This window comes from Vollenhovia emeryi, unplaced genomic scaffold (assembly GCF_000949405.1).
Source record: "Vollenhovia emeryi isolate VEMERY1.0 unplaced genomic scaffold, V.emery_V1.0 DF939262.1, whole genome shotgun sequence".
Lineage (NCBI taxonomy): Eukaryota > Metazoa > Arthropoda > Insecta > Hymenoptera > Formicidae > Vollenhovia > Vollenhovia emeryi.
Genome location: NW_011967104.1, coordinates 249,823 through 262,547, shown reverse-complemented (window position 1 = coordinate 262,547; position 12,725 = coordinate 249,823). Strand labels below are relative to the sequence as shown.

Here is a 12,725-nt window from a genome sequence, read left to right as displayed (position 1 = left end):
AAACTAACAGATTATTTCGTTAATGAGGGAAGAGTTGAGTGGCAAGAGAAATATGCGTAGAAACGCCTATGATTATCGTGAGGCTATTATGAATGTTTATGAATTATCATCACTATCAAGTACGAACACTTAGATTATAAACTAAAATTTATTATTTAAATTTAAAGTAACTATAAACCTTCAATTTTTCGAAATACTTACAGTGTTAATAGTTCGACGGGGGGTGTTTTTGTCCAAGAGGAACTTTAAACTGTCAAATGCAAACCATGTACTCTTATAAATTTCGTCTGCACCTTTAAAAAATATAACAAATTATAGTTATAGGTTATAGGTTATAGGTTAGGTATGGTTATAGTTTGTATTATTCTCCTACCACCAGAAAAACTTTTTCGGCGCGGTGTCATATGTCGCGCGTTCTGTCGCTGCGCGCCGTTCGCCCGCTCACCGCTCATCGCTCCCCGCTCGCCCCCGTCTCTCATCGATCGATGCGTGACTCCACCTCTCGCTATCGATTCTTGAGAGATGTCAACAAACACCATTTTGCATGTCTGCCGAGTCCGGCCTTCCGCTCCTCCGTGCACTTATTGGCTCAGACGTTTTTCTTAATTAAGCGATAATAATTACGGATTTTGTAAAATGGTATATAACTTTTCTTCTCAGTTTAACCCAATCTACTATAATCTTTGGGGTCGTCCATATCGAATCCGACACCCTGTATATACATGTATACCTATATACATATTATATATGTATATACAATATATATCTGATGGAAATAAATAAGATATAAAAGAATATAATTATGGTAAGATTACAAATAAGTAAATTAATAATGAAAATGTTTCAGTTCAGTTATCTCACACAAACGATTCGCCGGTATAATTTTTTATTGCTATCGTTGCGAACGGCATCTCTCTATCCGTTCGCAAGGTAAAAGAGAAAAAGACTGATGGAGTACGAGCCTAAGTCTTGCAGCTGTATTATCCATAATTATAGAAAATGAAACAGTTCGCGGGGAAACACCTCTCCTTCTTGTATTTAATCATCTAATTGTACATCTCGTTTCCATTTTCATAGTCCACTCAGATTGCCAGACAATCTGCCGCGCTGAGAAGAGGCTATAGACTTGCGTAAGGAAGGACAAGTTTGTCCGTGTTTATTCGTCATGAAAATGAATATTTAATATCTAAACTTGTTCTCGTACACTGGAAAGCTAAGGGAAATGTTATAGGAATATTTATATATTTTATTTCTTTGCGGAGACGACTTATACATTTCACAAGGTTCTTATCGGAAGATTTTATCAGATCAATAATTATCTCAGTAATTAAATCGCAATTTACCCTGCCTTGGTAATTAGGTCGCGACCATTTCTTTATATTCCGCGCGGTAAATAAATTGAAGGTGTCAGGAGAGGGAGGCAGTTAGGTAAAAAAATATTCATGGATCTATCGGTATTACCCAATGCAGTCGCTGTGAAATTGCGCATCCCCTAATCCCGCGATTATACCCTATTCTCAGCGCTAAAGGTACACCGACGCACGTGTTATGCCACACTGTAAACACTGTATATAACGAGCATATACGTTAGCCAAACACGTGTCCTCCTCATGTATGTATTTCGCATATTTCAAGTGTGGCTCGCTGTATCAGACACTGTACCTACGCGATTCAGGCCCGGTTTCACCAACGTTGTTTAACTTTAAGCCTAGTTTAATTCGTTCTTTGTCTCTTTCCGACTGTTACTTTAGAAAGAGACAAAGAACGAATTAAGCTAAGCTTAAAGTTAAATGACGTTGGTGAAACTGGACCTCAAAGAGATAAATAATTATCAACAAGCTACTAAAGAATGTACCGCTAAATCTAAGATCCCGAGCTTCTGAAATTTCATGTTTTGACGTAAGAATGTTAGCGAGGTGACCTGATCGAATTTACAATTAATTTTACAAGGGGATTGACGCGATGCCCCGGATAACTACTGTCGTTACAATAAACCAAAACGATCACACGCAAACTTGTTACATAATAACAGTAATAGACAATACGTTAGCTGGACGTTGGACTACCAGGATACGAACAGTTTCGGCATGATTATACCTAAAGTTTTAATGAGCGAGTAAACCCAGTGAGAAATGATTCGTCGATCGATGTCGAAACGATGTCGAATCGACGTCAATTTGACGGTATCGATGTCGATTCGACATCGTTTTGACATCGATCGACGAATCATTTCTCACTGGGAAGTTGATGTCACTTATCTCAAAGTTATTCTCAATTACAAAGTAATTATACGTCGTACAAATACTGGGCAGCATATCGTGATGTTAAGAGATTTAAAAAGTCTGACCAAATTTTATGAAACACATCGAGCTACTGACCGATATATACATATTATATATATATATGTATATATATCTGATGGAAATAAATAAGATATAAAAGAATATAATTATGGTCACAGGTAAGATTACAAATAAGTAAACTAATAATGAAAATGTTTCAGTTCAGTTATCTCACACAAACGATTCGCCGGTATAATTTCTTATTGCTATCGTTGCGAACGGCATCTCTCTATCGAGATACCTATAACTATAATTTAGGAATCGTAAAGTCATTCCTCTGTATGTGAGCTAGTGTGAAAGAATTGTGTCGTTAAAGAATATTTTCGTTTATGAATCGATCTTTGCGAACGAATGAATGGAACTTTGAAAGCTTTAACGTGACATCAGCCGGCTGAAAGATTATCGCAACGGCGCGTTCTCGGTATCCTCTCGTGTACGTATTTATAATATAATACGTACGTTTATCTGTACCTTTGCGTTACTTTCTATCGATGTGTACGTATGTATGCGAGTTTCCTACAACCACTTAACTGGAAACTTTGTCGGATAAGCTTGAAACCACACATTCACTCAAGCTAAGTGTGTTAGATACCGTGAAGTTGTAATGAATATAGAACAGAATCGCCTCACGAAGACACCTAGTCTTCCATTATATTCCATCATGTTCAGCAGGATAAAATTGAATGCAATTCCGTTCTTCGTTATTCTTGAATCAAAAGGAAGAATCGGAAAGTTCAATTGTCGCTGCGACGAATCCCTTCTCTAATGGCACACGAGAATTCTTCAAGTACCTATATCTTCAAGCTGCAATCTATATATGAAAAAGTTTATAGAGAACTGCTCCCTGGACGATTGCAATTACGGATAGTTTTTCATTGCGTATCTATGATATAATTAATTATCGCGACGCGCGCTCCGATAGACCGGAAATATAAATGAAACGAGTCGCAAATCGCACACAATTAAATCCAAGTGCCAGACAGATCGAGTGTGCACTGTAATTCGGCGCCGAAATGTGCCGTATTATACGTTCGGCTCGTTATATCATTATATTAATATACGTACAATCTCCCCAAGCCTTCAAGCTTATCCGACAAAGTTTCCAGTTATGTGGTTGTAGGAAACTCGCATACATACGTACACATCGATAGAAAGTGTTCGTATATTACGCTCGCGCGGTCGTAAGGGAAAATAAAGTGAGACGATATTTTGCAGATAATGCACATATTTAACGTGATATTTATTCGTAGATTATAATCATTTCTTGATATTTATGCGGCACCCGCGTGTTCGGTCGTCAATTTCAAATCAATTCAGAATCAAAAATATTTGATTCTACGTCAATCAGAGAACGATCAGGACCACACGATATATTTTATTGTTTTATTGGACTAGTATTATCGTTGTTTCGCGAGGCGGAAACGGCGAATTAATACGTTCGCTATATGACATTTGTGTACCTAAGTAATTTATTTACATAAATTAATTTGGGTCTTTAATTTATTTGTATACAATATTAATGCGCAACGCGGCCAACGACAGAAACGACGGGTTCGCTTATTGGCCGCAGCGCGCGATCACACATTTCAATACAAACCGTTGTAAATGTGCTCAGTCACGGAATATCCTGCTTGAATTCTAACCGATCACCTATTTCTCGTAGAGTGTCATAGTCGTAAAATGGTCGTTCAAATTTTGGCCTACTAATTTTCTTCTTGAACTGCTACTTCCTGGCCTTCCCGATTTCTTTATTTAACTCTTCCTAAATGTTTTTTCGTATATTACATCATTTATGATGAAAACCGCGTGGCTCCTGCTGCTCTCCTTATATAGCGTCTGTAGGATGTTGGGTTCGATTCTTATTACCCTCCGCCAGCAGCGAGAGCAACTCCTCGGCGTTCTGGATGGCGATCGGCTCTAGACCGGCGACCACCACTCCGCCCCTACCGTACTCCCTCAGATGCAGCTGGTCGGTCTTGTGCAGCAGGTTCTGCACGTTCTCGTTGTATATCTCCAGGTAGGACACGCCCAGATTGAACTCCCGGTGCTTGCTCTGGTTCTCTATCTCGGCGAACAGCTGCGCCATGGTGCGGTACATGATGCCGGGGTCCTCCCTGCTGTCCAGCATCGTGTGAGTTTTGCCGGCGCCGGTGGCACCATACGCGAACACGGAGCAATTGTAGCCGTCGAGGAGGCTGCTGATCAGACTCTTGGTGCTTTCAAACACGTCGGCGTTGCTGGACGCCATGTCGAACACCCGGTCGTAGGTAAACTGCAGCTGCTTGTTCTGCCTCTTCAGCATGTCCCTGCCCTTCTGCGGGACGTGCTCCTTCGGGTCGATGACGAGGATCTTGTCGTCCACGACCTCGATGACCGTCCGGCTTTTGTCCCGTGACTCGTTAGGCGGACGCACTCTCACGATTACCTTGATCGAGATATCGGTTTTCATCGTAGAGCCGCTCGTGCCCGGCTTCGCCGAGCCGCGCGACAGCCGTTTCACGCCCGCTTTTTTCGCTTTGCTAGGCGAGAACGCCTTACTCAGGCGAGAACGAGAACGCCTTTTGTACATCTTTTGTGCGATTAGTTTCCGTATTCCGTATACTCGACGCACATACAACTCGCGGGGAGTAACCCTCCAATCCTCTCAGGTCGCGAAAACGATCGCACGATCGACGTGGGACAACAATATACGAAATTACAGCATAAATGATGTAATTTCGTATATTATTGTCCCACGTCGATCGTGCGATCGTAATAAGAATCGAACCCAACATCCTACAGACGCTAATAAGGAGAGCAGCAGGAGCCATACGATTTTCATCATAAATGATGTAATATACGAAAAAACATTCAGGAAGAGTTAAATAGAGAAATCGGGAAGGCCAGGAAGTCACAGTTTAAGAAGAAAATTTGTAGGCCATTTGAACGACCATTTTACCACAACACTCAACGAGAAATAGGTGATCGGTCAGAATTCAAGCAGGAATAGCTCGAATTCTGAATTTAGCGGATTCGTCCAAACAGCGATCGAGAAAACCAGTACGCTTACATTGTCTTCGCATAGTATCACGTCAATCGAAGTTCAACAGCCCGAAGAGAGGGACTAATACTGTTTAATTTTTTTTCGTATATTACATCATAAATAAAAACGAAAATCGTTTGCGCCACTTCATCATAAATTTAGTCCGCCTCCTGGATAGCCCTAGATAACTTTATCTTAGAAAAGCGTGCAAAAGTAGCCCATTTCGAAACAAAAATATTTTCGCACGCGATAAATTAACGAAGACCGCTGTCCAGGAGCCAGTTCGTTCCTGTGTTTCTATGGAAGCGAGCACCGTAAAAACTCCATCATTAGTTGTAATTCTCTTTGTAATTTCAGAATTTGTTTGCCCTTGGACCGTTTTCTTCTTCTTTACATGCGCGACTTTCGATATCGGAGAATAAAAATGATGACGTACTATTCCAACGGCGAATGGCGGCTTTTTTGGGATTTCTGCGTCTCCTTTTTGCTCCTCCGTTTGGCTCTCCAATCTGATAACTTCTTTCTAGAAGTTTCTGTAACAACTTTGAAAACAACATTTAAAACATACAATTTCTTTTACGTAACAAACGTAAACGCGCACGATTGCTACGTTCCATTATCTACATTATTTTTGTTACAATAATTATGTAACATTCATAAATGCAATTTACTAAACCATTGAAAATTATCGGTGTTAGAATTAATTTATTTAATAACACAAGAGAAAGAATTTTATGTTTTACATATTTATTCATCGAGAATTGGTGAGTCTCTTCGTTGGCAAAGATTGATATTCACGCCTGCTGTTCTTTCGTCTACATCATATCATCGCTGAAGGTGAGTTTGAAACGTACATAAATAACAGAAAAAATCCCTGACTCGCTGCCTACAGGTAACGTCGACCAAACGAGGCACGCGTTATCGAAACATTAATAAGCGTTCGAGATATACGTGAATCTCTCCCGGCGTATCGCGCGCATTTACATTTGCATAACAATAACGATTGCGTTATCACGCCTCACCATTCTGTGATATTGCGGAGCCTGGCGAGACCTCCCTTCGATTTTCCTCGAAGTCCTGCATTCTGCGTGTCTTGCGTTTCGCCCGTTGCTGCTGAGAGAGATCGGCTTGAATCCTCTTCACGTTACCAAAGGCGATCGGCGGCCTCTTATGCGAATTCCTCAGGACCGGCATTTCTTTTTTTTTGCCCAAATAAGAACTGAGACGTGCTCGTCAGGTCGGACAGACGTACAATGATCGAACACGAGTCTTGAACTCTTGCTTGAGACCATGGTGGAAGGGATGCTTGAGACTCTTGAGCATCCCCGTGCCCCCACAATCGGAGCTGAACCAATCAAGGGATGACACCGAACTCGTAATCATATCGCGCAAGCGTGTTAACGTCACACCAATCGTGAACATAGTAGCCGCGGCGTACGCAGCCATGAAGAACATGAGCGCTAAGCTAAGGCGAACGAATATATAATACAAGTAGCCTTACGGCTCGGCCATCCTGAAAAGGACATTCGTCCCGAATGTTTAATTAAATACAAAGATTAAAGATAAATTAACACAATAGGCGCAAATATTAAAATTACATCCAGTCTTAATCGCTTATATATATATATATATATATCTTAAATTCTATGAAACGAAAACAAATTATTAAAATAAAAACTTAAAGTGACAACGTTACATGATTGGTTTTTTAACCCACGGTTTAATTCTATCTGGAGACAAATTAGAATTATACGGTCTTGAGGTAATATTATAACCAGGAATGTCACATATACAACATATCGATTATTGTTTAACGTTTTCGCTATTAAATAAGGCCCTTTATAATTAGGTTTTAATTTCCTGTCTTCTCCGGATTTAAGTACAGTGTCACGTATCATAACATAATCACCAGGCTGATACTGAGATGGTTTCTTACGATGTTTGTCATAATAGGCTTTATTATAACTTTTAATTTTATCCATTGCTGTTAAAGCTATTTTTGACTAGCATTTCTTTCTTTATCAACATCGAGATCTATTTTAGCAATTTGTCTTAGACATTTAATCAGTTCAGCATCAGCATGGTTACGCTGGTCAAAACCCATACAGTAATAATTTTGATGGGGACGCATTCAATGACTTATGAAAAGTATTGTTAATTACATACTGAATTAATTCAAGAGCCTTATTCCATTCTCGTAGTTCTTCAACGAGACGCTTAAGAGAAGACTTAAGAAATCTGTTGACTCTTTCAACAACACCATTAGCCCATGGTGCGGTAACTGCAACTTGTCGGTGTTTAATATTGCGTATTTTGAGAAAATCGGTAAATTCATGTGAAGTAAACGCAGTACCCCTATCTGTCACAAGTATTTGGGGATTACCAAAATTCTGAAAAATTGAAATAAAATGTTTAATAGTTTCTTTCGAACTGGTAGATTTAACAGCAAAAAGCCAAGTAAATCTGGTAAAAGCATCTATTACTAATAGAATATGTTTAAAACCATCCGTAGTTTCTGTAAGAGGACCAAAAATGATCCGAATGAAAAGAGCTCTACCATTTGCATTTCTCCTTCACGTGAATTCACTGCAGAATTGGCAAACATACAAAGTAAACAATTATCAACGTAATCACAAACTTTTTTTCGTAATGAAGGATACCAATAATTAATTGAAATACCCTGTGAAGTTTTTTCAACACCGCAATGTGCCACGTCATCATGATACGCTCGAATGATATTAATTATCATAGATTCAGAAATAGCAAAACGAGGTTTATCGTTTCCTTTTCTATAGACGAGTCCGTCTATAAGTTCGTCATCATTTGAAAATTCTAAAAGCTCAGCAATCGCTTCGAGTCTAGGATCTTGAAGTTGTTTATATTCCAACTCTTTTTCTAAAGGCAATATAGTTCGAACCGTACGAAATATCTGTCGAAATACGGATGAGTTTTCTTCCTTCCTGATCTCTGGTCAAAATGACCAGACTGTATGGCCAGGAGCAACGAAAGGTATGTCCAATCTGGCCCAACGATGGACTAAATACGACGAGGTAAGTGGTCAATATCCACTCTGGTGGAGTAAGTAAAGTGATGTACGAAATAATGATGATTTCTTTTCATGTGTCAAAATTCGGGTGGGTTATTTTTCTGTATATATTCTCGCATATATGCGAGATTAACAAGTCCCCTATTAAATTTCATTCGCGCGCGTATAACCCCAAATCGTACCTCTTATAAATCGCGTCGCGATTTTAATGAAAGACTTGTTTATTAACGTAAAGTTGAAGCGCAGGAAGGTAGGAAAATGGATAGGACTATACAGCGGAATACGCAGGTAGGGATTCGGATAGGCAGGGACAGGGGGACATAACTCGATAATTGAAAAGATAGCAAAATTATAACTTCACTGTATTACTATTAAATATAATTATATTTGCCATTATTTTTAATAATTTTTAATAAAATACTTTTAATAAAATATGTTTCTAATAAAATATACTTTTAATATAAAACTCGACAAGTTAATACATTTTTAATAAAATACGTTAAATTACACTAAAATAATTATTCAAAATATTACATTGTAATTTTGTCGTATTTATTTTAAATTTTATTACATTAGTTGTAGGAATTAGAAAAATGTAATATTGAATATGTAATCGGATGGATATAATAAAATGGAAGTTGTTATGCGTTTGTTAAGCTTTTACTAAAAATTTACTTAAAATATTTGTACAATTGCTTGACTTTTAAGAGATCGCTAATGAATATGTTCGGGATATATTTTATCCCAAATATGCATTATGTATATATTTTACATTGCAAGAATTTCATGTAATTGTATGCATACCGAATATTTCACATGTATAACCGTCGAGAGAAATATTGTATTGTACGGATATTATATTTTTAATTTTGTGATGTAATTATTTCTTTTATAATATTGTATGCATTGTAAAATAAATTATAAGACAAATGAAATAAATAATAAAAATGTAAGAAGCCAAATTCTAACGAAAAGAGGACCGTTGATTAAACGCGGCGGGGGTGGTGGAGGGGCTCATATAGGTCGATTTGTTCCTATATATACAAAATTTTAGTTCAATTGGATTCACATAGTCTCTTAATCGATAGATTTTTGTTTGCAATTAATCGATAAAGTTGCTCTTACAGTTTGATTTTTCGTTTGCAAATTAATGAGAAATGCTATACAATCGGCACAGCTACAAGTGTAGTACCTATTGTGTAACATTTTCTATTAATGTTGTACATTGTAAGAGTAATGCATTTATTATTGTATGCATAATGGAATGCATATTGTACATATTTTTATTGTATATTTGTTTTTAGTTTCACACACTATATAACTTATAATTTTTCACTGTATAACTTTCTCTGTCTATATTTTTGTATATATTTTTATTGCAAGCAAAAGAGGACCATCGATAAGAATTCGGCGCGGGTGGCGGAGGAGTTTCTTTTACAAAAATTAATTCCTACTTGGTATCATTTTCTGTTATCACATATACTTTGGTGGAATATACCGCAAATATTTCAGAAAATATGAAAATATATAATAACTTTTTAAAAATGTCTAAATAACTGTATTTTAAATATGATGTACAACAATATTTCGACAGGTTCGTATACTTGACGCTTTTTTGTATCCTTTTTAAAAATGTGGACTTTATAGCTAATTTTTATGTTCGTGTTGGGACTCTATGCGGTTTCCTCCGAAAACGGCTCGATTCAGCTCGCTTCTAACAGGTGTCCCAATACGGGAGTAACAACAGCATACCTTTTTTAGATTGTTTAAGTGAACGCATATGCTAATTTATGATACCTACATTTGATACACTATTATGATATCTACAGTTCGTAGAAATTCATATGTATGCCATATTATATTATCACAGATGCCTTCAAATTCGCAAATATAAAGATATATTATTGCGTTACATGTCTCGAGATATTACATCTTTTCTGAAGTTAAACTCATACTATATACCATACTAGTATTATACATATAATAACGTACTGCCATTCGTATGTTATAATATTATATATTTTCGTATATAATATTACAATACTTTCTTATTATAAATTTTATTACGGTGGGGGGTGAACATTTGCATCAACGAGATACAGGGTATCTCCACCATCAAAGACAACACGTAGGAACAACAGTAACTGATCGCAATATATCCCACACCCATAACAACCTAGAAACAAAAGCGAAAAGAAACTGATAAAACATTTATGAAAAGTTAAAAAAATTTGCAGCGTATATTTTTATTAATGCTGGACTTTTTTATGTTTATATACTTACAGCAGGCAGAAATTCAAAATGCGTTGCAATATTACCGTATAAATTAATTGACCGTATAATGACTGGATTTAAAAGATAAGCACAGTACGTGAGTTTACTAAAAGGGATCCAGCCTTTGAACGATAGTAACTGATTAACGATTCCTAGAACAAAAAACGAGCATGCAGTAAATAAAATGACATGTTTTGAAACAATGATAAAACTTAAAATGTAAAATATCACTATTATTTTAACAGTAGATATAACAATTTAATAAGAACGTATACTAATGAAAAAACGGACCTCCGTGGTTAGTGGAACACATTATTACAATGCATGCTATACCTATAGCAAAAAATATTCTGTATAGTGCTACATAAATAGCAGTAGCCAGAACGGATAGGCGTCGCTTGTAAACCACAAAGAATACACCAATAATGCAAGCACTAGCAAGGAACCAACACAACCTTATAACTTTCTGAAATATACATATGTAAAATTATTATAATACATTTTAATTTATGCTATGACATATAGTTGATTGATACAGAAATGTATATACAATAAATTTATAGTATATTCCATAACAATATCAATAACTTCCTTTTTAACATATTATAGAAAAGTAAAATTAATATTTTACCCTTTTCAAGGCCAAAGTATTGTTCAATTTTGTTAAAACGTAGCCTGCAATCATTCCAATAACATATGGATTTATTCTCATCCATGGTGGTGTATATATCATATCCGCAAGTCTAAACAGTTCATCTAATCTGCAACAATAAGAAAATGGTCCTCTTAATTAATTTCATAATAACATATTATTTTGATAACTTACGTCAGGGTATATTCGTGAACGTATACAATATAACCGCTAAGAATAGTGGAGCCTATTAAAAGTGCACTCAATATCGTAACAGCAACGTAAAAGTATCTAAAATTTATAATATATATTTATTAAAATATACACAAAGTACTAGTTATAAAATCATCTGTATTCGATTAACTTACACAGTCGAAAAAATCAAAAGCATGATAGCGAGTACGTAAAATTGCATATCATTAGCTAGATACCAGCTCCAAGTCAGGCACTGCAGTAAAAATTATTATAGAATGAAACTTTTATGGGCCTCTGAACATAGTTTTTAGCTGATCCAAATGTGTACGTACCATGTCATCAATAGGAAAAAGATTATTTATGTATAAAAGATTTCTCCACCAGTACTTCGGACAAGTTTCGTGCGACCTCTCATGCACGTAAAATTGCGATGTCTTATCGAACCAAGCAGAGCTTAATTGTGATAGTCCAATTACTACCATGTAAGCCGGCGTCAACCTAAACAAAATTTTAATTTTATTATGATTATTGTATTGCTTTTGTTGTTGTCTGCGATAATCACGATAACGTACCTTATAAATCTTTTTCTTATATGAGTAATGAGTTCAATTAATTTCTCTCTGCAATCAGTAGGCTCCTTTTTTCCGTTCGTACGTCGCAAGTATGTATAAGTCACTAAACATCCGCTTGAGAGAAAAAAAACATCAACTGATAGCAAGTCGATGTCAATGAAATACATATAGTTTTCACAGAATCTCCAAAATCCTATTTTATTTTCTGTGAACACCAGACAATCTTTATTATTTAAAAGACAAGACACCAAAGATATTCATTTTATAGATGCAGTTTGAATTACTTGCCAAGAGTATCCCATGTAAAAAATATACTGTGGAACGTGATTATGCAACACATGCTTAAACATTTTAAGCCATGAATGACGGGTATTGTACCAGTATCTAATTCCTGGTTAAATATTTTTTTCGTATTTGTGTAGACGGAAAAATATCTTAATATTTTTCCAATTTTATTCTCCGGATGTGAAGGTAAATTAAAATTTTTTTCTATTTCCTGGGACACGTATTTTATACCTAAATTATAATATAATTAAAAATTTTTATGAGTAAGATAAAAATAAAAATGCTTTGATTAAGTAAGAATTATTAATATTAAATATAGGAAATCTCTATAAGTCGTGTACATAGTTACATATGTATA

The 12,725-nt window shown here is 36.2% G+C and overlaps 2 protein-coding genes and 1 pseudogene across 2 annotated transcripts; all 3 read right to left on the bottom strand.

Moving 5' to 3' along the window:
* Positions 1–2,211: 2,211 nt before the first annotated feature.
* Positions 2,212–6,932, bottom strand: LOC105559604 (annotated as a pseudogene).
* Positions 6,598–8,082, bottom strand: LOC105559622. Its single transcript, XM_012008053.1, has 3 exons — positions 8,044–8,082; positions 7,531–7,754; positions 6,598–6,829 (listed from the first exon to the last, which is right to left on the bottom strand). The coding sequence occupies exons 1-3, from the start codon at positions 8,080–8,082 to the stop codon at positions 6,598–6,600; spliced, it is 495 nt and encodes a 164-aa protein (XP_011863443.1).
* Positions 8,083–10,291: 2,209 nt separating this feature from the next.
* Positions 10,292–12,593, bottom strand: LOC105559603 (nose resistant to fluoxetine protein 6-like). Its single transcript, XM_012008022.1, has 9 exons — positions 12,371–12,593; positions 12,083–12,287; positions 11,843–12,008; positions 11,684–11,763; positions 11,511–11,606; positions 11,316–11,445; positions 10,976–11,150; positions 10,694–10,836; positions 10,292–10,586 (listed from the first exon to the last, which is right to left on the bottom strand). Exons 1-9 carry the CDS (start codon positions 12,420–12,422, stop codon positions 10,446–10,448), a joined length of 1,188 nt encoding a protein of 395 aa, XP_011863412.1. The 5' UTR covers positions 12,423–12,593; the 3' UTR covers positions 10,292–10,445.
* Between the last annotated feature and the right edge of the window lie 132 nt (positions 12,594–12,725).